General features: G+C 35.5%; 2 protein-coding genes across 4 annotated transcripts in view; both read left to right on the top strand.

The window, feature by feature from the left end:
* LOC149076862 (ATP-dependent 6-phosphofructokinase-like) overlaps positions 1-22,116 on the top strand; it is a 46,293-nt gene extending 24,177 nt beyond the window's left edge. The window contains exons 11-21 of one of the 3 annotated variants that reach the window (XM_089244585.1): positions 4,129-4,193; positions 5,990-6,062; positions 7,432-7,578; positions 8,970-9,040; positions 9,146-9,233; positions 9,421-9,573; positions 10,640-10,866; positions 11,761-11,872; positions 12,376-12,578; positions 13,885-14,040; positions 21,857-22,116. In XM_089244585.1, coding sequence (XP_089100711.1) covers positions 4,129-4,193; positions 5,990-6,062; positions 7,432-7,578; positions 8,970-9,040; positions 9,146-9,233; positions 9,421-9,573; positions 10,640-10,866; positions 11,761-11,872; positions 12,376-12,578; positions 13,885-13,927 — 1,182 coding nt within the window. In that variant the 3' untranslated portion in view covers positions 13,928-14,040; positions 21,857-22,116. Of the gene's footprint in view, positions 1-4,128; positions 4,194-5,989; positions 6,063-7,431; positions 7,579-8,969; positions 9,041-9,145; positions 9,234-9,420; positions 9,574-10,639; positions 10,867-11,760; positions 11,873-12,375; positions 12,727-13,884; positions 14,041-21,856 lie in introns of those variants that run through there. The other 2 variants (XM_089244586.1, XM_089244587.1) reach the window with 2 other exon arrangements.
* LOC149076863 (uncharacterized) lies at positions 16,748-17,557 on the top strand. The gene has a single exon (XM_089242299.1). It carries the CDS (start codon positions 16,748-16,750, stop codon positions 17,555-17,557), a length of 810 nt encoding a protein of 269 aa, XP_089098425.1.
* Positions 22,117-24,177: the final 2,061 nt, after the last annotated feature.

Here is a 24,177-nt window from a genome sequence, read left to right on the forward strand (position 1 = left end):
TTGTCACTTTCTCAAGTCTGAGAATACAAAGAAATCCCAGGCAGTGTCAGGCATTATTTGCTTGTATGGTCAGTATGCTTGCCCGGTATGCACTTTATTATTGTTTGTAGTTTAGTGAAATAATGGATGATTTGATTATTTGTATTCAATCCGTGAAATTGTAGAATTTAGTTAGTGTAATGAAATGCATTAAATTAGTGCTAGGTACAAAGCGGAGGTTTTCAAACTTGTTGTGGCTAATCTGAGCCCAGGGCCAGATTAAGACATATGAAGGCCTTAAGCACTAAATGTTTTTGGTGCCCTCTCTGTCCCACTTAAACTTAACATTTCACCCTCTTAACTCCTTAACACATGGCCTGGGACCCTCATGACAATTAAATCATCATCACAACAATCTTTAAAATTTTCGATAGTAAGTATTCAAATCAGTAAGCAGGTATTTTTATGTTAGAATGGGGGCTTCAGAAAAATCATTTTACTCGTGATCTATGATGCCACAATTCGGGAGACTGAAATGTTAGGAAGGCCTCCTGACAGTTTGGTCTCTCTAAAATTTTGGAGAAAGTATGTATGTGCAAATTGCTAGGCAGATATTTTAGCTACATGCTGTTGAGATGGCTCTAGTCTTATTTTATGGAAATTTAACAAAATTTCAATTGAAAAACTGGGCATTAACACAAGCTCTTACTTGCAATATTATTAGTTTCCTCTGCTTTTGTGTCGCCCTCAACAAGCAGACTCCCCCCCCCCACCTGCTCTCCCTTAAGGCCCGTTTACACGAGGCAAGCGCTTTAGTGGGCAACTTAATTTTAACTTACCGATTCTTCTTGAAAGTGTCCACACGTATAAGTGGCAAGTAGATGCTCATTGGATAATTTTTACGGAGGCGAGAGCAGTTAGCGCATGCGCGCTTCAGTCTACTCAAATCCACGGAGAGAGACAGACGCACAACGCGCGGGAGTATAATAGTAATAATTTTTTATTTATCTGGCATTCAGAGAGGTGCTTTTTTTAAAGCTCATAGCTTTCGTAACGATGGATGAAGTTGATCAGGTTAGAACTTACGAATACTGTGATCACAGCCACATTATATGATATTTTTTTAAAGAATATAAATTTATTCACTTAAATAAATTTATTCAATAAAAAAGGGGAAACTTTTTTCTCACTTGCGCGAGAGCAACACACTGAGCAAGAAGTAGGTCACGCAAGGGAAACATTTCGCTTGTCCCCTTTTTTCGCCTCTGCATCCACGTAAGGGGGGCGAGAGATGACGCCACAGGGGAAAAAAGAATACACAACATATTATAAACTTATGTAAGTCATCGAGAAGAAATATAAGATTTCTCAATTTCTCGTCCAAGTTGTAAATATCGATTATATGATATTTTAATCGAAGTTGAAGAGGAGATAAATTATATGAATTATGAAAGCCGAAAATACTGGAGAAGATTCTTGGCATTCGTAGGAAATTCTAAGGGTTAAAAATTAAATAATAAAAATTCATTAAACAAAAATTATTTCCAAATTTTCGAAATCATTATTATTTTTTAATTTAATCTATAGAGATGACATCTTTATGTTAAATATTTGATCATGAATTTTTACAACAGATGGCAGCAAATTCGTTCTGGACGAGAGAAATATTCGAAACCCCCCTCCAGTTTTTAATATATAAATCCTCCCCACCCGATAAATATTTTTGAATCTTCAATTTTTTTCCACTCCTGACATCACGTCGACAGAATATTCTATAGCTTTTTCCAACATCGAATAATTTTTAGCTTGTTTGTTAAGGTAATTTTCATTTCTATAGTTCAACAAACATTCATGGCGAAGATATTTTTCAACAAACTTGAAGGTTGTGTCCTCTGGCCACCTCACCATCCAATATTTCCGCGGAATTCTGGCGAAACTTCAGGAGACGACGGAGTATGAACAGGTTCACGCTTGAGATCAAAATAAACCCCTCCGTGAGAGAGCAAAATGACCCCTCCAGCGCGGCAGGTCACGCCCACTGGCGCATGCGCATATGTCTACTTAACCGGAAAAAATAGAACCGTTCTTATCTGACTTACCAACTAAATCACTTCTGCACTTGCGCACTTGTCAACTAAAGCCGTGTAAACGGTCCTTATCGTCTGCATACATTGTATCGTACTTGGCAACTAAAAATTAAGTTACCAACTAAAGCGCTTGCATCGTGTAAACGGGCCTTTAGTTGCATCTCTGGTCAACCTTTTGATAATTTTCAACTGTAGTCAAATGCTCTTAAAATTAGGATTTCTACCAGGTTGTTGATACTGGGGGAAAAATTGTACGTTAAGAAAAAAGTACTAGTTGATCTTTTTTTGTGGTGCCCCTTTCTCTTGATGCCCTAAGCACATGCTTATTTTGCTTAATGCTGCTGACTTGCTTAAGACTGAGACACCTAACTGTGGAGTTTGTTTCCGTTGTGGTCTGTTTCAATCAAAATATTACTAAAAGAATAAAAAAAACATAATCGACTGGTTAACCTTTTAATGGCTAATGTTCTTATTTGGGAACATCAGTTTTATTAATTGCAAAAGAATATTTTTCTCTCATAAAAGTACTTGATTTTTTTTTTCCTGAATGCTTGAGCAAATTCCAAACTTAATTTACAAAACAAAAATTTTATTCATTTCAGCACTTATTCCAAGTGGAGGTTTTCTTAATTTTTTAAATCACCTATTTTTAAGGAAGAATAAAGTTTAATTTTTTTTTTTGTTTTTATTTTAATGTTTCTATGTGTATGAGCAAATCTAGAAAACATACAAGAAAATTTTTTTTCATGACTTTTATGGTTGATATGTCTAAACTAAAAGATCATGACAGGAAATTAAAAAAAAAATAGAAAATCAAATCTTTAATTAGACCGGTAAAAGATTTTAAAAAAAAAGAGCTCACTTTTAACTTTAAAACAACCACTGGTGCATAGAATCACGATCTCTCCACTGTTATTTTGTCGTAAAACAGTAAAAAGATTAAGTAAATTACACAAATAATTATACAACTAATTACACAGTCAAAGGGTTAATCTTTTTTTTGTCAGGTCAATATCGCTGGATCTCGGGTTGACGTTAAACAAATGAACATAACTTATCTCACATTTTTAAAGGGCTCAATTTAAAGAGCACGGTAGCTCAGGCAGGTCAATAACATACTCGCCCATTGGTGCCAATGCTTCCGATTTTTCAGCTTTATTAAAATCTTCCGGTCAGAAATCCAATTTTTCCAGTTTTGCATCTTCATAGAAAAATCCCTAAAAGTAATCAAATTAAGCTTTGTTTTAATGGAAAATCCCTGAAGAAAATACTCTTCTTGTCCTTGCAATTTCAGACTGACCCCGTTTCCTGTGGAAAAATATGGAGAATCAGGATTTCAAGTACGAAAAATTGGTAATTGTCACCAAATATAATGCCAAAACCAAGCAAAGTGGTAATTATAGCTAAAAAAATTGGGACAGTGAAAAATGCATCCCGGAAAAAACGGGCATTGTATATGGTCACCCATTGAAATTTCTAAAAAGTCTTCGGTTTTTCCCTTTTATTTGTTTTATATGTTTTCTCTGGTGCGGAATGTGCCATCATGGGATAAACTACAGATTTTTAAAGTCTGTGAATTGGCACCTATGCTTTCTGAAAGTATAGTGTGACCACACAGAAAGATCGCTTCTGACCTTGCATGACCATCACAAAAAGAGGGTTCAATTTTAATACTACTGAAGATTGAACCCTCTTTTTTTCGTGATGAAAATCATACAAGGCCAGAGGCCATCTTTCTGGGGTCACATTATATCAAAGGATGTTCAAAGGTGTCGTGAGTTTGATACCTGATGTCCTTGTCAGAATCTTTCCTGGCATGAGGGTACATAGAAACAGCGACAACATAACTACAGAAAAAAAAAGCTACAGCAGAGAGTCCCACCTCTTGGTGAGCATAAAAAGGCAGAAATGTTGACCGCTGCCGTTTGGAATTGGCTATAAACTGTAGGTCCTGGTTTAATAAGCCTTTATGTGCAGAAAATGACTGGTGCGACAAAAATGATCAACTACTTTTAAATATGATATGTATTAAAAGATGAATAATATATTGTATTTTTATTAGACAAGATCTGTTACAACAGCTTTGAAAGAGAAAAAATGGGATGATGCTATAGCAATGCGAGGCAGGTGAGATATTTTTCGTTGTACATAAACTTAATTTCCTGAACATTTTTTATGTAACAAACTTTTAGAGAGCATAAATAATTTTATAAAAAGATTAATAAAAATTACCTATTGTGATTGTCAATTGAGAAAAAAAAAAATATACATTCATACACCTTAAGTCTCTTGACTGCAAATTACTGGCGAACAACCGTTGATCTTGGAGCAGAGTTGCCAACTTTCCGGATTTAGCCTGGCAATGCCAGATTTATAGACATTATCAGGGCTTCCAAATTATGCATTGAAATTGCCGATTTTGCCATCTCTTTAGAAATGATAACTTGAGAAAAAGAAGGAAAAATATATTGAGTTTGTTGTTTTTTTGCTGCAGTCTGTATGAAGGGGAGTGTAACAAACACAGTGGCTCGTTCACATTAAAAACGTTTTTTATACATGTGTTTAATCGTAAATTGGCTGGTAGATGATTCAATAACCGTATTTTCACTCTGTGTTACTACACTGATCATATTTCATAGCAATGAATGAATAAACAGCCCAGCTTTGTAGCAGAGTCTGGAACATAGAGTCTGGATTTCATAGAAAATTACAAAAAATCGGGATCTTGATTCCAGAAAATACAGGACATCACTAGTTGTAGTTAAAGCTATCAGTTTATTTGCCTGAAAATTGTAGATATGCGGGAAATTGAAGGCTTCAACAAATCTCGGTCAAGTATAATGATTCCACACAAAAAAAGTTCATCATAGGATGAAAATATCCAGTAAATATCAGAAATTCATGAAAGCGTCATTGAAAAAACTGTACATTTCTTTAGAAAAGTCAGACGCCAAATGATAATGATGAATACAGCTGTTTTGAAAAATATGGGTAATATGGTCCACCCTTATGTATTACTACTTATTTTAATTCTAAATTATGCTCATAAAAAATTTTAAACATTCAAAGGTACGTTTACTAGATTTTCGTTAGAAATTTACAGGATTTTTACCTACTGGAAGAAGGCAGGTCTGCTAGAGGCATATTTCCAATTAGAAAAAGTATCCAAAAATAACAATATAACAAAAGTGTAGACTTCAGACATTTTGTCCTGTAAGACCCAATTAGAAAGTTGTTCCCTGGTTTCTCCTGAGATTAACAAAAAAAAAATTCTATGTTCGTAAGGGCAATATTTGCTGATATATAATTTTAGAAAAAATCTTTTTGGGAAGAAGGGCTAGAAATAGCATAATTTTTTCCGTTAGTTTGTAGTTCTTTTCCTAATTTGCATCAATTTTGAATTCATATAACTCAGCTAATATTGCATTTGGAAACATAGAATTCTTTTTCTTTTTTCTTTTCTTTTTTATTGGGCTTAGGAGAAACAGGGCAACAATTTTTTAATTAGATGTTTTAGGACGGGATAACCAAATGAGAAGTTAATTTTTTTTATTTTAATAACTATATTCCCTCTTGCAATATGAATGACATACTTTAGGTTTGCATATCATATGGATACTTTTTCTAATTGGAAGCATGCCTCTAGGATCAATGGTATGCCCCAGTACCTTGCAGCCAAGGGACTTGAGGCATCACCCTGTATGTAAATTTTGATAGACATCAAATACTTGGGTTTTCACTTTCTTCTGTTCAATAATGTATAGAAGACATAGCACAATATGAATTTGAAAAATATATATCGTTAAAATTTTTTAGTCCCATCCTCTGTTATACATTCTTCAAAACGTTTTTGAAAAAAAAAAAGTGAAACTTTTTTTTTTTCAGCTATTGTAATATCAAAGGTTTTTTTCCCCCTTTTTTAGGACCTTTGAGCATAATTTGAAGATGTGTGAATTGTTGCTGAATTTAACTCCCAAAGAAACTTCTGAATTCAAGGTACAGAGTATTATATTCAAGGTCGTAACAAGGATATGATTATTTTGGTTTTATAAAGTAGCCAGCAAAAATATATATGTAAATTCAAACTTTAATACTTTTTCGATTGTATAGTGGAACTTGTTGTTTATAATGTTTGACACCCATTGAGGCAGAAAATTTTGTCCACTAACGGAGAGAGTCTGTAACTATATACAGTCGATGCTCATTTTTACGAACCTGTACGGACTTGATAATTAGTTTGTAAATGGGAGCGACGATGAAAAAATAATAACAATAAGGTAGTGAATATTATAGAATGGTTTCATAAAAAATGAGTTAGTCATTAATCTTTATTGATGATTTGCATTAAAATCATTTGTTTTTGTTTGCTTCATTACAGCATTTTGGTAAATATGAGATTCCATGCAATTGATGCAGACTAAAATTTCACGCAAATTCCACTTCTCTGAAATACTTTCGGGATAATGAAAAACCCACTGGAATCACTTGCAGCCAAAACAATCTTTTGCTGATCTTTGATTCGAGAACTCTGTAATTTTTAGAATCTCGTACTTTTTGCAATTTCAGTCTTTGTAAGAGTTCGCTCATTAATTTCTTTCAAAATATTTTTTTTCATCTGCAGCCAAGAACAATCCTTTCTGTTTTTTTTACATTGTGATTCACAAAGAGAAAAGTAGACGAACAGCAGTTAGACGAAGTAGAATTTGATCTACTCAGAAATGGCCTTATCAACAAGCTAATGCAGAGATTTTCAAATTTTTTTGTTTTTTGCCTCATGGACCATTTTTAGTCTATAATTTCTATGGCAAAGTCCTGTAGGCCACATTTTTTAAAAATTTATTCATCAAGTTTATTGATTTATTTTATTTTCCTGTGGCGCCCATAGAGTTACCTGGGAAGGGCAGACAAAACCTTTAGAGCTCCTTGGAGCAAAAGTTGAGAACTTATGAGATAATTTATCATACCATTTCTCAAACCACCAGTTTAATCAATTATGATACACAAATCAAATGAAAAAGGGACAGATTGGGGTTGATGCTATATTTTAGGCTCCTCATATTTACGAACCGCATGTTTTTTTGAACTAATCTTCTGGTCCCGAACAACATACTATTCTTTTAAACATCTTTCCGATTTGTGAACTTTTGATTTCACAAAATAATTTTTCAAGTCTATACGGGTTTGTAAAAATGAGCATCGACTGTATCTTCTGTTACATTTTTCATAAAATTATGAGCATAAAGGCAATTTCTAAGAATTTGAAGTCTTTTTATACATAGGAAAATATGGGGAATTTTTGTAATTACTTTATGTAATCTTAATTCTCTCTGGTATCTGATTTTTACCCCATGTTTTTCATCCTAAGGATTTTTTCACTGTTGGTGTTATGCATGTTGGAGCCCCTTGTTGCGGCATGAATGCTGTGGTTTGGTCTTTTGTACGATTGTGTTTGGGAGAAGGTATTTCAGTTCTTGGCATTAAGGATGGATTCGATGGTTTAAGGGGAGGACATGTAAGTTTCATTTTGTGTAGTTTTTGAAATTGCTGAATTTTAAATTATGAATAAATGAAGTTAAGCTCTGGGTTTATATTGATTTTCGACATTAAAATGATCACATTTTAGATACATTGTTATAATGCTTTTTGGCTTGCTATAGTTCGTTTGAGGTCAAGTTTGCAGTGAAGAGTAGGGAGTGTATTTTCTCGCACCACAGAAAAAAATTCCCATATTTTGGAGGTTGTTAAAAAGCACATATACAGAAATTCTTAGTGAAATTTATGATTTTTGAAAAATTACTAAAAATATATTTTGGAACTAATGAATTATGTGTCTTTTTACAAAATATTTTATTTCTACATGCCCTTGTGACAAGAAGTCACATGTATTGTGGACTGAAATGCAATATTATATCTCAGATAAATAGAGTTTATATGATATGAGTATACATATATTGAATATAATATTAAACACAAATAATAAGATTATATAACATATGAGACATTAATAAAAATATATATAATATTTACAATAAATGTTTGTGTGGACAATCAGTTGAAGCACGAGAAAAGTGCTATCAAGAATTCTATGGTACAAAAAAATATGAAAGCAAAAAAAAAATTTTAAGAAAATATAAAAATAAAAGAAATTTAAGAAGATGCAAAACTAAGAAAAATAAAAGATATGGGAAAAAGAATATGAAAGAAAAAATAATAAAAGATTCCCCACCCTTTTTACTTAACGTACATCGACTTGAAGTCAAAATGAAGTTCAAATACTCATAATGCAAGATAATAATTTTTTCCTATTTCTCAATCCCTTTTCAGTGTATAGTAATTTCCGAGGGGGGGAAAAACTTTTTTGATTTTGAACACCACACTTAAATTTCTGAAAGTATCAACTATGCTATTTACCCCATCATCATAGTTAACTAAAATTGTTATGTAATTTTCTTACATGTATTACTTTACACGCAAGGATTTATTTTTGTTAATGATGGTAGCAAAAACATTTGCCATACCTTACCGAAGTTGCACATCTATATATTGGTTAAAAGGCTGTGATTGTCATAAAAAAGAGTGATGCTGTATCCTCATAGCTTTTCCTTCACTGCAAACTCACCACAAATGGACCAAGTGCTTCAGTCCTGATAAATTGTCTATGCTTAGGTGCCTTCCGTCTTTTATGCATAAATTATTCTAATGTGAAATTTCATTTCTTGGGTGGATAACTATGTTACTACTTTCATCATAAAAGACTAATTAGACTTGTCTTACATATATTGAAATTGAAAGGTGCAGGGGGGGGGGAGTTATTAAAAATCGATGAATATATTTTTTATTAAAAATATTATTTCTAAACGTGGTAAGCAACCAGTTTCTCAGACATTTCCTACTTTTCATAAGGTTATGGAATTGTCATGGTCCAATGTTTCTGGATGGGTATGTCAAGGTGGTGCTTTACTTGGTGTCAAAAGGTATGCTTTTTCCTCTAAGAACGATTTTAGTTATATTTCATACTTATTCACAACTTTACCAATCTTATTGACTACTATAATTTTTTTTCTTTTGTTATACACTAGAACACTTCCTGAAAATTACTTGCCTGAAATTGTGAAGCAACTAAATAATTATAGCATCAAGAGTCTGCTCATAATTGGAGACTTTCAGGTACATTGTACAGTTGTATGCCTTCTGAACACATACACTAATATATCCTTTATTACACTTCATATGGGACGACATTCATTTTTAAGCTTTGTGTTGAACTGTTTGTACAAACCTAAATAACTACAATATCATTAATTTAATGCAATGTGTTTTTTATTGAAACAAACTCTTAAATGTTTTTTTATAGGCATATAAGTCTCTTTTGCAATTAGTTCAGCATAGAAATAGGTATCCAGAACTGTGTATTCCTATGGTTGTTGTCCCTGCTACAATCGATAATAATGTCCCTGGAACAGATTTAACTATAGGAAGTGATACTGCTCTGAATGAAATCACTAAGGTAAACCACTTTTTCCTATTAATCACATTTAGATATATGTGTACTATTAAACACATTTATATTTATGATAACTTTTTAATTGCAAATACATTAATACTTGGCCTTTTGTCATCCAAAATTTACATAGTCTTGTCCTTGAATAATTTTTTTTTTCTTAGTTAGACAGTTTGAGCAAATTTTAAAGGATTTTCACATTGCATTCTGTAGAATGGGGATGATTACTTCCAAGAGTCGTGTTGGGAATATAAATAGATAAGAATAAAGAAAATCTACACATTCACCACCTTCGCGGAGAAAGGGGGGGGGGAAACACATTATATCACAGTGGAAAAATATACCAGACTAATGTCTTTTTTGACTTATGTTGTTTTTCTTGAAACAAATCATTGACATAAGTCAGCATATCACTATCATTGATTAATAATTATTGAAATATGGATCATCATTGCTAGACTTTTTTTTAAACATATTGGTGGTAATTATGTATTTGACTGAGTGCATAAACAAAGTATGATAGACTAGATATATCAAGAGGAAAGATAAAGATGAGTTTTGGAAAGAAAAGAAAATCCATATGCCCTGCAGGAAATCGAACCTCTGTCCTCCCTCCCCCTTGCAGTCTTTTGTTTGCAAAACTCATCTTCATCTCGGCTTGGTATCCAGTCAATCATACATGCATAAACAGTGGAGAGTGACATCACACATTTTTCTTAGTGGATACAGATAGAAAATGAAAGGGGCTTTTTTTTTCTAGGTTTTTGATTTTTTTAATTGAAATCAAAAAATACTGAAATTTAATCATTTTAAATGCTGCACAAGAATTTTTTTCGTATTTTTACTTTGAAATTTGATTTTACATGTTGAATGAATTAATTTTAATTAAAATACTTTAAAGTTCTGCATGGGGAAAAGGTTTTTCAAATAGGAGCATAGAACACTCTTATCATGAGATTATCTTGTTCTGTATTAATTTTCATTCCTTCAAAAATATATTCAAAATTATAGCAGTCTTTTCACTAGTACTTACCTGCTGACCATAATTTTGAATTGCTTTTTATTCGTCTAGATATGTGATAAAGTCTGTACGTCAGCACGAGGCATGAAAAATAGGGCAATTGTAGCCGAAATAATGGGTGGTTATTGCGGTTATCTAACCACAATGTCTGGTCTTGCTAGTGAAGCTGATGTGACATATATATTTGAGGAGCAATTCACAACTAGACAGTTGTTGTCCGATGCTTCACAGCTGAGACTTAAAATTATTTCGGGAGTGCCAGGAGGTCTCATTCTGAGGTTAGAGTTCTGCTTTTTTGGATTCAATATCCTCTGTTATCAAAGTCTGTGGTCGTGTTTATGGTGTGAAAATAAAAAATTAAGATCTCACAACATTAGTTAAAAAAAAAAATTGCAGTGAAGTAATTCAGTGCCAGGGTATTCTATTGTGTATGTGGTAGCACAGTTTGTTTCCTTGATCAGTACTACATTTTTATTTTATTTTTTCAAATGTTTAAAATGTATTCTAATACTGTTACTATTTGATGTTGAAGGCTTGATCTGATGTTTACTGTAAATAGCAAAATATTTTCCTGGTCATTTCAGTTTCATTAAAAACTAAAATTTTTGATGTGTTCAAACTTTTGATAAGCAAGTTTTTATGCTATTAAAGTTTTAAAACAAATTACATGTATTAAAAATTAAAATCTTAAAAAAAAAGCTTTTCACACAAAGTAAAAAAGTACTTGTTGCTCAAGGTGAAAGTTACTTGTTAAAGGCAACTTTTTTTATTTTGTCAGGAAACTTTTGTTTAGCTTAGCAGTGTAGATTCTAATGTTAAAAAAAAAACAGTGGTTCTGATAAAATGCAGAAAAATGTAGATTAACTAACTAGTTTAACTAACTTAAATATGATTTGAAGTTTTAATAAAATATTTCAATGTGTAGTGCAAATATCATTGAATAGATTTCTCTTTGATGGAAATCTGTTTACTTTTATTTAGTAGTAAACTTTAGTCAAAAAGAGAAGACATTTTAATTTTTTTCTATTCATTTTAATATTAATTAAGCAAGGTTTGTATTGAAAAGTAGATTCATTGTTATCCATTGCAGTAAAATTTGAGATACTGATCTAGTATATCTCTATTAATCTCAATTAATAAAATTTGATGGACAATGTGTCTTTTATATGCAGGAATGAAAAAGCCAGTGAAAATTACAACACTGAAACGATAAGGCGAATTTATGCAGAAGAAGGAAAAGATATTTATTCTGTGCGAGAAAATGTTCTTGGTCATTTACAACAGGTATGATTTTTTTCTATATTTTAAATACTCTTCATGGAGTCATAAAAACTGATTCAGAGGATTCCACACAACACAACTTTCATTTCAACATCACCAATGCACTTTAGTAGTTGCATCTTACATCTTCTCATCTTTCTCTCTCTCTCTCTCTTTTTTTCTCTTTTTCTTAAAGAAAGAATTGGTAATTTTGTGCATTAAAAAATCACAAGCAATAGTTTTAAACACTTGCCAATATTTTTTCTCTCCCTGAAAATAGTCAATAAAATTTTGAATGCACTAAATGTAGCTAAATAACAGAAGTATGAATTTTTTGGGACTGATATTAAGTAATTCATCAAATGATCTTGTACATATAACTTGTGTAATATATGATGGATAAGTTCCATTGGGTTTCGTAAATAATCATTCATTATCTCTATAGCACTATTTTATAATTATGTAGGCCTACACTTGAGGAATACTTTGTGATATAGGCGTGTTCATTAAGTATTTTTACATTTCAGGGTGATACGCCTTCTCCTTTCGACAGAAATCTTGGAACAAAAATGGGAATGCGAGCAGCAGAGTGGATTACCGAGATGCTTAAAACTTATGATGGTGGCATTGTTCCGAAAGATTCAGATGACACTGCAGTTTTGCTTGGAGTTGTGGAAAGTAAATATATCACTTCTCCAGTTCGATCACTGATACCAGCAACAGATTTCGAGTTAGTATATTTTCTTTATTAACAATTTTGGATTTGAAAATACAGTTTAAGGAAATGTTTTTCATGTGTGCATTTAATCGCATGTACTCTCTGAGTGCATGAGTACCACATTGCACTCAATTTCATTTTGATAATTATGAAATGAGTGTTTTTGTAATTTTCAGTGTTTATCACCACGAATATGTAAGTTTGGTATTTGAATATGTATTGACTATTAATGTGTATTACAGGGCTTGGCAAATTGGGGAAAAATTAAATGCCAGAGGAGCCATTTATTAATTAGCCATTACATAAATTTCTTAGGAGCCGAGCATAATTGGTTTTAAAAAAATGGTCCTTAACAACAGTTATTTGGCTTTTCCAAGACTTAGTGATCCCTTTTCCATGTTGGAAGACATGGAATGCTGCCATGAGATCAGAATAATGTATCCACCCTTAGATGCTAATTTACCAATTACATGTAGAAACTTTTAGACGCCAATACTAATTTCTTAGTCAACTTTGCTTCTGGTATTTGTCAAGCCCTGGTATATTATGCAGGTCATTTCATTGGTTTCTGATAGATCCAACAAAAGGAATTTGCTGATAATTCTCAGGTGATGCATATAACTGCTCACTGTTACCTTATAATAATAAACAAGAAACATTTTCTATTTAATACTCTGACTGTTGTCTATGCACCGCAAACATTTTCTGGGATCTCTTGTGGAGCCTCCTCCTCCACATGATCATCAGATACATTATAGCATCTGAACATCATTCAACACTTCATCGACCCCAGTATGTAATATGTGAATTAAATGTTGAAAAAAAACATGGAAATTTCTTAGTGTAGATTATATGATATGAGTATATATATTAAAGATATGAGTAGAAAAATTCAAATTTTTTTTCTACAGCAATATGACAAACAACCCCTTCCATTACTCGAGATTTCATTACTGACGAACGAAGTTTTGCATGCATATTATGTGCTGCTGTGGACTGTGCGATGGGTTTTTTTTTTTTTTTTTTTTTTTTTTTTTTGAAATAGGAAAATGCGCATCTACAGTTTATACTTTACTCCCCCATGTGGTTTAAAATAAGATGTGTCATAATTATGAGTGGTTAAATACACTACTTACAGAAATGTTTGCCAATTCATGTGGTGGTTTATCAGAATCCCTTATTATTCCATTCGATTTAGTATAATATGTTTTAGTAAACTTTTAATGTTTAGTTACATTTTTGTAATATACATGATAGTATATCTGAGTTTGGAATTGTGAATTTATTATTGGTGCTTTGGTGTTTGACATTATTTTAGTTATGTTCAACCAGTGACATCATTACAGCCTGTAGTATATTGATGGCTCTATCACTTGAAGGGTTTGCCATAAAAACAGAAACATCAATGTCATGAGACCCATTCCGAAGATGTGATGATTTTCAGCGTTTTTTACCTGTGAGATGTTACATTGTGGTATTAAACATTTGTTGTGTATTTACTGTGTATGTTTTGTTTTATATGTATTATTTCTTGTAAATAATTTGTTGTTAATATACTTTGTTACTAATACCAATAATAATGCTGGCATTTAATGATAGCAAATTAGTGTTTTAAATTATTCAAAATTATCCAAATTACCAAATGAATTTCTGAATCAGGAAGGCTTTGCAAATGGTTTTTGTCATTTCAAGCCATTAATCCAGGGAATTAACACATTTTTAACATTATGCTGCAGAACGAATTGATCATCCTCACACAATTTTATTATACTGTGGAACAGTGATTCTCAAAGTGTGCATTGTGGTTTTTAGGGGTGTAAAGGTAGCGTGGACTCAACAGAGCACCGGAAGCGTTTGGGTGTAAATAGATCTTGTCAAATTTCCCACAGTTCATGAAGATTTTGTGGAAGGGCAGGGTTCTAAATGGGTTCGATTGGATTGAGGTCTGTTAACCTAGCTGATCAGGAAATCAAGTTAATGTCAGTGGAGTTGTTCCTCCAACCACTCAAATACAATGCAGGAGCAATGGTATCCAAGTAGATGCATAGTACATTGTTTTACAAGACAATGCACTATGCATCCATGAGTTTGCTGGTGAGATGCTGCAGCTGTGCAAACAGGTGCACATGGTCACCAAAAATCTCTATCATTTTTCTATGAGGGATGATGTCACATGCACCAGTGGTTCCATTTAGCTTCACATAAACAGTCTCCAGATGTGAATGCTACCTCTGCCTTCTTGAAGAGTACCCACAAGTGTATTTGAATCTTCCGTCTAGCCCATAATGCATTCAACTATGACTGCTCTTTTGTGCAGCACTTTTATTGCCAAAGTGCTGCATACATCATAAGCCATCCACATCACTTTCGTATGCCAACAGCTATGTCTAATTTAGTTGCACTTGAGTGTATACACCTACTATTGTGGTTAGGCTTGAGCTCGCCTGCCACCTGGGTGCAGAGCCTCGTGTACCGCCCCGAAGATGACCCTGGTGGGAGGCTAAAAAGGCTTTAGCCTAGGGAACTCTGAGATTACTCCTGTTAACAATGTGATGCTTCAATGGTGGGTGTTTTTTTTCTTACATATTACTCATCTATATCATAAACGTTGCCCATATCTTGATATAAGCGTGCTCAGTTTTTCAGTGAAACATTTGTCTTATCCTTGAATTGCTCTCATGGTCTCCTGATGATGAGTTTAGTAGGCTGCTCCAACTGATTATCAATGACTTCTAGTGCAGAAAAGAAAAAAAATTATTTACGCAAATTCAGGTTTATGTGAAAAATGTTATAAACAATCATCAGATCATTACTAAGGTAGCGATTATCAAATAAAAGTGTTTTAGTTGATCAGGATACTATATGTAATAAAACTACACTGATTTTTCAGTGGTTACAGTATAAGCTGAGATGTTATGCAGGAAGAATTTAACCTAATCTATCAAATGTAAATGTATGATAGGTAAGCTCAAATGAAGCATAAAACACTGTTGCAACTCTGGCTTATCTCTTACCGTTTTTGAGTTATGGTGAATAAAAGAAAAATGCTTCAAACCTGAAATAAACATAAATTTGCGAAGTTCCTAAAAACCCATAGACAAATCTATTTGAAAAGAGCAGAAAAAATTCTATAAAGTGACACCATTTTCATTAGGATATTTGCATTTAATGGCAATCTACAATAACTGAAAGATTGGTGAAATGCAAAATTGAACTGTCACCAAAACCTCTGACCACACTTCTAATTACAATCTGTCAAATTCGCCAAAAAAATTGTCCATTACATGAGTTTTTCGAAAGAGAGTACAATAAACCAGGAGAATAGTTCAGGAGAAATTTAGCCTTTTGTTTTGCTTTACATCTCTGAAATTTGTGTTTATTGAAGTAGACATACAGAATTGGCAGTCACAGATGTTGGCGATGATTTGATTTTGCATTCACCAATTTCTCAGCACTTGTAGCCAAAGCCATCTTAATACATGGGCCACTCTGGCACCCTCACAAAAATTAGTTCTGGTGCAGTTTCAAGAATTTGCCTGGTAGGGCCTCTGAAAAATCACTTGGGAGGGGGGGGGCGGGCTTAAGATACTCTTAAGACAGCCATTAGACAATCAGCTCTTTAATACAGCCTGCTTGTATCTCGCCATTAAAACGAGATTGTGGTGTCTCACGCAGACGACCCCTCAAGAGTCGGGTCAACGACCTCGAGTGTGTCACGTGATCCCGGGTACTGGAGACGACCGTCTGGAAAACAGCAGAGCAGAGAGTCACTGCACACGAAAGCGTGAGGTTCAAAAATTTCTATGCCTGTCTTTTTCATTAACCCAGATTATCATGTTTGTGTCGTCGTAATAAATGTTTATTAAGAAGCTGTGGCTCTGTGTGGTGACTCCGCAGTGGTGACCAGCGACGTTTAGGAACATTAACCATCAAAAAAAGTCCATCTTCATTGAAGATTTAATCTCAAGCATTTTCGGAAATTTTCTTCTTTCCGAGCCTCCATTATGTCTGTGGTTACGACGACTCCATTCTTCCCTCAAACAGGCCCCTGAAGAACAGACCCCTCTCGCCCACGCATCATCGTCTGCTCTTCTTCTCTTCTGGTGTGTGACCTCCTCCTCTCTCTCGTCTTCTCTTCTTTTTTTTTTCTCTCTCTCTCTCTCTCCCGTTGGAGCTGAGCGATGGCGGAAGAAAATGCTCAAGTTTCGAGGATTGGACTTCGATTACCTCCGTTTTGGAAATCGAATGTGCAACTATGGATTCAACAGTGCAACAGTGCTTTTCAACTGAGTGGAATCACAAACGATGATACGAAGTATGCAGCCTTGGTCTCTTCCTTGGACGGAGAATGCTTGTCTTTCGTCTCGGATCTGATATTAAATCCTCCGGCAATCAACCGCTATCAAGCCTTGTCGGATCGCCTCATAAAGGAGTTCGCCGCGACGGAACATCAAAAAGTCAAGGAACTTTTGAACGAGCTACAGCTGGGTGATCAAAAGCCAAGTCAACTGCTGCGAAAGATGAAAGAACTCTCCGGCAACAAAGTCACTGACGAGTTCTTGCGCACCTTGTGGATGCAACGCTTACCGCAAAATATTCAAGCAGTGTTATCGGTTTCCAGTGAGCCATTAGATCAACTTGCTGTCCTAGCCGACAAAGTGGCTGAAGTCACTACCCAAAATTACGTGTGTCGAATCCAGCCATCGTCGTCATCTCAAATACAGTTGACTCCAGATCGAACCAATTCGACATCAGCCATCGAAACGCTCACCAAACAAGTGGCAGAGCTAACGGCTACGGTGAATCGACTCTCTAGAGGGAGATATCGTAGTAACTCCCAACAGCGACGATCTAGGCGTTCAACATCTCGTTCAAGTCGAGCACGGGATATCTGCTTCTATCACAACAAGTTCGGTGAGAAAGCCCGCTACTGCCGTCAGCCATGTAAATTCCAGAAAAAAAACGACGACCTTCCATCATCGCTGGTATGATGGAATCGGGCAACAAATCCAGCAGGCTCTTCGTGATCGACAGAGTTACGGGTGACCATTTCCTTGTTGACTCTGGCAGTGAAGTTTCTGTTATCCCACCTAAAAAAAATTCGTCAGCGCTACACCCAAGTTTCCATTTGTTCGCCGCAAACAACAGCAAGATTCTTGCCTATGGTTCCACGGTCAAGAAACTTGATTTAGGTCTCCGGAAACCTTTTTCCTGGACATTTCTCGTAGCTGACGTCACTTCACCAATACTTGGAGCTGATTTTCTCAGCAACTTCAACCTAATCGTTGATGTGCGAAACCGACGACTCATCGATTCGCAAACATCATTACGGGTACTCGGATCGATCAAGCCCACAACACAACCTTCCGTCACTACCATTGGAGATTCTGAATACAGTGCTATATTTCAAGAATTCCCAGATGTCTTCAACCCTTCACAGATCGGTAAAACAGTGAAACATGTGACGCGACACCATATCATCACTCGAGGACCACCGGTGGCTTCCAAACCTCGCCGTCTCAATCCAAAAATTCAACAACAGGTGAAAACCGAGTTTGAATTCCTTTTGGAACAAGGGATTATCCGGCCCTCCAAAAGCCCTTGGAGCTCACCGTTACATATTGTGCCCAAGGCAGATGGTACTGTACGTCCTGTCGGTGATTATCGTCGTCTAAATAGTGTTACGGAATTTGATTCTTACCCGATACCCCATATTCAAGACTTTTCTCAAGAATTGCACGGTAAGTCTATTTTTTCTAGACTAGACATCTTCAAGGCATACCATCAGATTGGCATTGCCGAAGAAGATATACCAAAAACCGCAATCACAACCCCTTGGGGTTTATTCGAGTATACAAGATTGAGCTTCGGTCTCGTAAATGCCGCTCAAACTTTTATGCGGTTCATGCATGAAGTTTTACGAGGTTTACCATTCTGCTATGTATATCTTGATGACATTCTATGCTTTTCTGAAAATGCCGAAGAACACAAAATTCATTTAAAACAAATATTCCAACGTCTTCAACAGTATGGATTAGTTTTAAATGTGTCAAAATGCATATTTGGTGTTTCTGAGCTTGAATTTCTGGGACATGTGATCAAACCATCTGGTATCACACCTCGTCCAGACAAAGTGCAAGCTGTACTCGATTTCAAGCAACCGGAAACAATAGAGCAATTGCGTAAATTTTTAGGTCTCATAAATTTTTATCGCCGTTTCCTACCGCATGCAGCTGAGACACAAGTGCAACTGCATGATCTATTGAAAGGTTCCACGAAAAAAAGAAAAGACAAAACAAAAGTTGTGTGGTCTACATCAACTTTGAAAGCATTTGAAGATTGCAAAAAGCTACTAGCTAATGCCGCATTGTTGGCACATCCATCCCCGTCTGCCCAATTAGCTCTACACGTAGATGCTTCCGACTATGCTATAGGCGGTGCACTGCACCAGGTGACGGACAATGGTCTTCAACCGCTAGGTTTTTTCTCACGTAAACTTTCACCCACCGAAACACGGTATAGCGCATACGATCGAGAACTTCTTGCCGCATATTCTTCCATAAAATTTTTCAGATATATGCTTGAAGCTCGTGAGTTTATACTTTTCAGTGACCATAAACCACTGTGCTATGCGTTTCGACAAAAAAGTGAAAAATGCTCACCTAGACAGCTAAGGCATTTAGATTATATATCGCAGTTCACAACGAACATTTGCCATATTCCTGGATCGCAAAATATTTCCGCTGATATCTTATCACGCGTAACAGCAATTTCAGTTCCTGGACCTCTTGATTTTACTGCCATCGCTGAGCAACAAGAGGGGGATAAAGAACTAGAGGAACTTCTAAAGAGCAAATCAGCTTTGCAACTGAAGAAAGTATTTCTTCCAGACTCAGCTAAAGCGCTCTACTGTGATTTATCAGCAGGTGCTGTTCGACCTTATATTCCAGAAAAATTTCGATATGATGTGTTTTGGAATATGCACAAACTCTCACACCCAGGAATTAGACGCACTATTGATTTGGTCAGGAAGCGATTCATTTGGCCATGTCTAGCTAAAGACTGTGCTAAATGGACAAAAGTGTGCATACCATGCCAAAGATCCAAAGTGCACAAGCACACGAGATCCACGTTACAATCGTTTGTGGAACCTTCCCAACGATTTCAACATATTCATTTGGATATCATTGGCCCACTACCCATTTCCGATGGATATTCTTATTGTCTGACAATGATAGACCGGTTTTCACGATGGCCAGAAGCGGTACCTATCCGCGACATCACAGCAACCACGGTAGCTACAGCTTTTCTTTCCACCTGGATTTCTCGATACGGCACACCTTTAACAGTAACAACTGATCAAGGTCGCCAATTCGAATCGCAGCTATTCCGAGAGCTGTCCAAATTCATCGGAGCAAAACGGGTTAGAACAACTGGATACCATCCACAAGCGAACGGTATGTTGGAAGAGTGGCATCGCCCTCTCAAAGCCGCGTTGAAATGCAACCAAACCCATAAATGGACTGAAGCATTACCTACAGTTCTACTCGGTCTTCGGTGCTCTCTGAAACAAGATTTGGGGTGCACACCTGCAGAACTACTGTACGGAGAAACTTTACGATTACCTGGTGAATTTTTCCAAGCACGAGCTAATTCCAACTCAACTGACGCTTCCGAGTTTCTACAAATGCTGAGAACTCACGTCCAAACTTTCCAGCCACGACCAATCAAACGGCATGGAGGACATCCTACATTTGTTCAGCATGATTTGAAAACTACTACTCACGTTTTCGTGAGAACTGATAGGGTGAAACGTCCTCTGGAACAGCCATTTGAAGGACCATACAGAGTGATCAGCCGGACCGACAAAGTGTTCAACGTGGACATAAGAGGAAAATCAGTGTCAGTGTCAGTCGATCGGCTTAAACCGGCATTTCTTGTGAATCCGACGGTGGAGCCGGTACCTGTATCTCCAAACGTACCAACTGCAGTTACGTCTGACGGACTCGCAGCTGATTCTGCTGTGAAACCAGTCAGAACCACTCGTTCTGGACGTACTGTCCACTTTCCAGATCGTCTACAGTGCTCGTGATCACTGATGCTACTCCATAGTACGCGATCACCTCTTATTACTCGTGATCACTGGGGAGGGAGTGTGTGGTGTCTCACGCAGACGACCCCTCAAGAGTCGGGTCAACGACCTCGAGTGTGTCACGTGATCCCGGGTACTGGAGACGACCGTCTGGAAAACAGCAGAGCAGAGAGTCACTGCACACGAAAGCGTGAGGTTCAAAAATTTCTATGCCTGTCTTTTTCATTAACCCAGATTATCATGTTTGTGTCGTCGTAATAAATGTTTATTAAGAAGCTGTGGCTCTGTGTGGTGACTCCGCAAGATGTTCCGATGGATTTGGTGTCGCCTTATAAGGTTTTTCCTGCTCTTTTCAAATATGTGCTTAGTTTGCCTGTATGTCTTTTTGGAACTTCATGAATTCAGGTTTTTCAGATTTGGAGCATTTTTTTTCTAATCCACCATAACTCTAGCGAGTTAGTACAAAGTTGCTATGGTGTTTTACGTTCCACTTCAGCTAGTCTATTATCCCTTTCCATTTGACAGTTAGGTGAAATTCACCCTGTAGATGAAAACTTTGCTGTGATAAAGGAATGAATCCTGTGGCTTGCATGACATCTACCATCAACTGTAGACATGTCACAGTTTCATACCTGATGACCAATGTTATTGTCTATCTTAGAAAAAAAAAATTTAATGGGAATGTGCATTATATATACACAATTGATATGGTCCGACACTCACAATTAATTTTAGCGAATGAACGTCATTTTCTTTTTTCCAACACAAGCAACTTATTTCTCTCGATGAACCAGTGTCTCATGAAAACATTCAAATTGTCATTTTCAAGGACCAGATTGCTGTCACAATAAAAGCTATTTATTATGAAGCCATTTGTATTGAAATAACTTCTTTCATTTAATACATTGTGTAGGAATAACTAACTGTAGTTTTGATTGTAATTCTTACCAGAAGCCTGTGTTTTTTCTCAAATTTTTGGTCCTAGTTAACTAATATTTATGTGTCTTTGTGTGCTGAATCATGCCTCCAACTTAAGCAAATTCAACTTACCTGTTTATCATCTGTCCCATCAATCACATAACTTTTGGGCATTTCTGTTTAACAAATTTCAAGTTTATATATATATGTTTTGTTACTTGTGACTTTCACAGTTTGTTGAAACTTACTCTATACAATAAACTTCTTTGTCTTTTTAAAGGCACGAGATGCCTAAGGAGCAATGGTGGATGAAGTTCCGGACGATAATCAATGATCTCACCTATGTGCAATGATGCTCTTGCCCTTTTCTTCTTCAGAGCTTCCGACTCGAGCATAAGTGATCAGGCTTCTGCGTTGTTGTTACATTTCATGTTTGTTTTTGAGGTCTTGAATCAAGAACATGTCAAATATATTCTATTGTTGCATGTTTTTTGTCATTCATTTTAAATACATTATTTGTTAATAAATTTTTACACATTTGAAAAAAAAGTATATTTCTGTCAACATTAATTGCACTCTCTTTTGGTTTTCTTTATTCGAAATAATTGAATTTGCTCATCACACTTTTGATGCTGTGGACAGCAGTCGAGAAGTATTTCAGAATGAAATTTGTACTGTTCCGATTTAGTGATTGAACAGAACTATTGCTATCATTATAACTGATGTTTATGAACTTTTATTTGGAGCCAGCCTCAGACTAAGGTACACAGTTTCTTTCACTAAAAGTTTTTTATTTTATTGAAAATTTTGTGAGGTTTTCCACATGGTTATTTTCTTTCTTCTGTTTCAATGAAAAAATGTCTGCTACACTAGTTGTGTAGCATCAAAGAGAAACAAAGAGTAGTGATTTGATTTCTTTAGTCAGAAGGCATGTCTGAGCCGAACACTTACACTTCCTCACTCATCTTTGATCTGCTGTTGATAGGCAGAAAAAAATTCAAGTTTTGTGCATTAGGGTCACGTGCATGTGTACACCAAATTATACCTTACTAGCTTCATTGGTTTTTATGCACAAAAAATTATTGTCTCGTACTCTTTTTTTGAAAAACCTTGTACAAGTGTAACATTAAAGATTGCTAAATTCCCCCTCAATTTCATAACTAGAAGTAAAAAGATTATTTTAATTTTTTTTCTCTCATGTTTTGTCGCAAAGATACTTCCTGTGGTTGCAATGTGTGTTCCAAAGCCACCATTTTGGTTGCACTTTGTAAAAAAAAGGAAAAATTCTAACAAAGACCGTCGTTGGTTAGGTATGTCAAACTCGTGACATGTCTGAACAGCTTTTGGTACAATTGTTGACTGTCTTATTGTCCTAGGCTACCGAGTCCAAGGCCCATTTAAAGCTGGAATGCTTTCATCATTGTTTTCCACCTCTTGATTAAATGGAATTGGCATTTCTTTGTTTCCTTTTATCCACTGGCCCATCTTTAAAAGTGATTCCTTACACGTCATTTGTGATAAATAGGTTTATTATAAAGAATTTTGTGTCTCTGCTTACGATGCTAAATGATAGAGATCAGCAAAATACATGGAGTATTTTGTAGCTGTGCTAACCATTGTACCTGATTATTTCTTCATAATTTTTTGCCCATAGCCCCCTTTTAGACCATATTTTCTTCTTGTGGCCATCTAGAAAGACCTTCCCCCAGGGCCAAAGCGGGGGGGGGGGAACACAAATTTCACTTTTAAACCTCTCCAACATTGGAAGGGCACTAAAATGAATGCTCACCGCGGTTGATCAACCATCTAGTTGCAGCCCTGCCTCCCCCTATCAAGAAGTGAAACCCTTTCTACTTTAATTGTTCCATTAAATTTATAAAGAACAAATATTACAAATGTGGCTGATCTCTGAATCCCCTAGGATGCAGCTCAGTGAACTTCTTTATTTCTTATTTCTAAGAAATTTCCCTCGTAGGGAGCTTGTATGTACTAGGCCTTCTCAACATCTTGGGCTTCTGGGCAAAGTGATGTTCTGAGGCCCCATACTTTGTTTACTCAACTAAAAGTACTCTGAAAAGTCATAGTACAAGATCTCTTCCTGTACGCCTTCTATGGACATCAGTCCCTTGGGCCATGTGTTAAGTTGGTCCTAGTTGTATGGGCATCTCTCCTTCTGAGAATCATATCCCCTCCCATTTCACTTGAAATATTCATTCCTTCACATTCAAATTTTATTTCTACTGCTCCTATGGTCCATAATCATTGATTAACTGGAAGTTTTTTTGGGGGGGGGGGGGAAGAAACACTATTATATCCAAACATAAAGGTCATTCCCAAAAAAAATTTACTTGCACATTTTATATTCAGAAAAATTTCAAAAGTTAAATTTCAAAATAAAAAAGGATCTCAAATTATAGCCAATGACTTAAGTTTAATATTTCATAAATATTATTCACTTTCATTTTATATATATATATACACACACACACACACACTCATGTCCATAAATTGAGGATAATGCCAGCTCCGGAAAATAAAGGTTCAGAAACAAAACAAACGTTACTTATTCATAAAGCCCATTTATTAAACAAAAGATAAAGA

Source organism: Pholcus phalangioides, unplaced genomic scaffold, assembly GCF_987345545.1.
Source record: "Pholcus phalangioides strain wild (caught in Gottingen) unplaced genomic scaffold, Ppha-v1.0 ptg000015l_1, whole genome shotgun sequence".
NCBI classification, from domain to species: Eukaryota; Metazoa; Arthropoda; class Arachnida; order Araneae; family Pholcidae; genus Pholcus; species Pholcus phalangioides.

What these genes read in the sequence shown, in the direction of transcription:
- LOC149076863 (XM_089242299.1), top strand. Translation starts at nt 16,748, where the DNA reads ATGGCGGAAGAAAATGCTCAAGTTTCGAGGATTGGACTTCGATTACCT.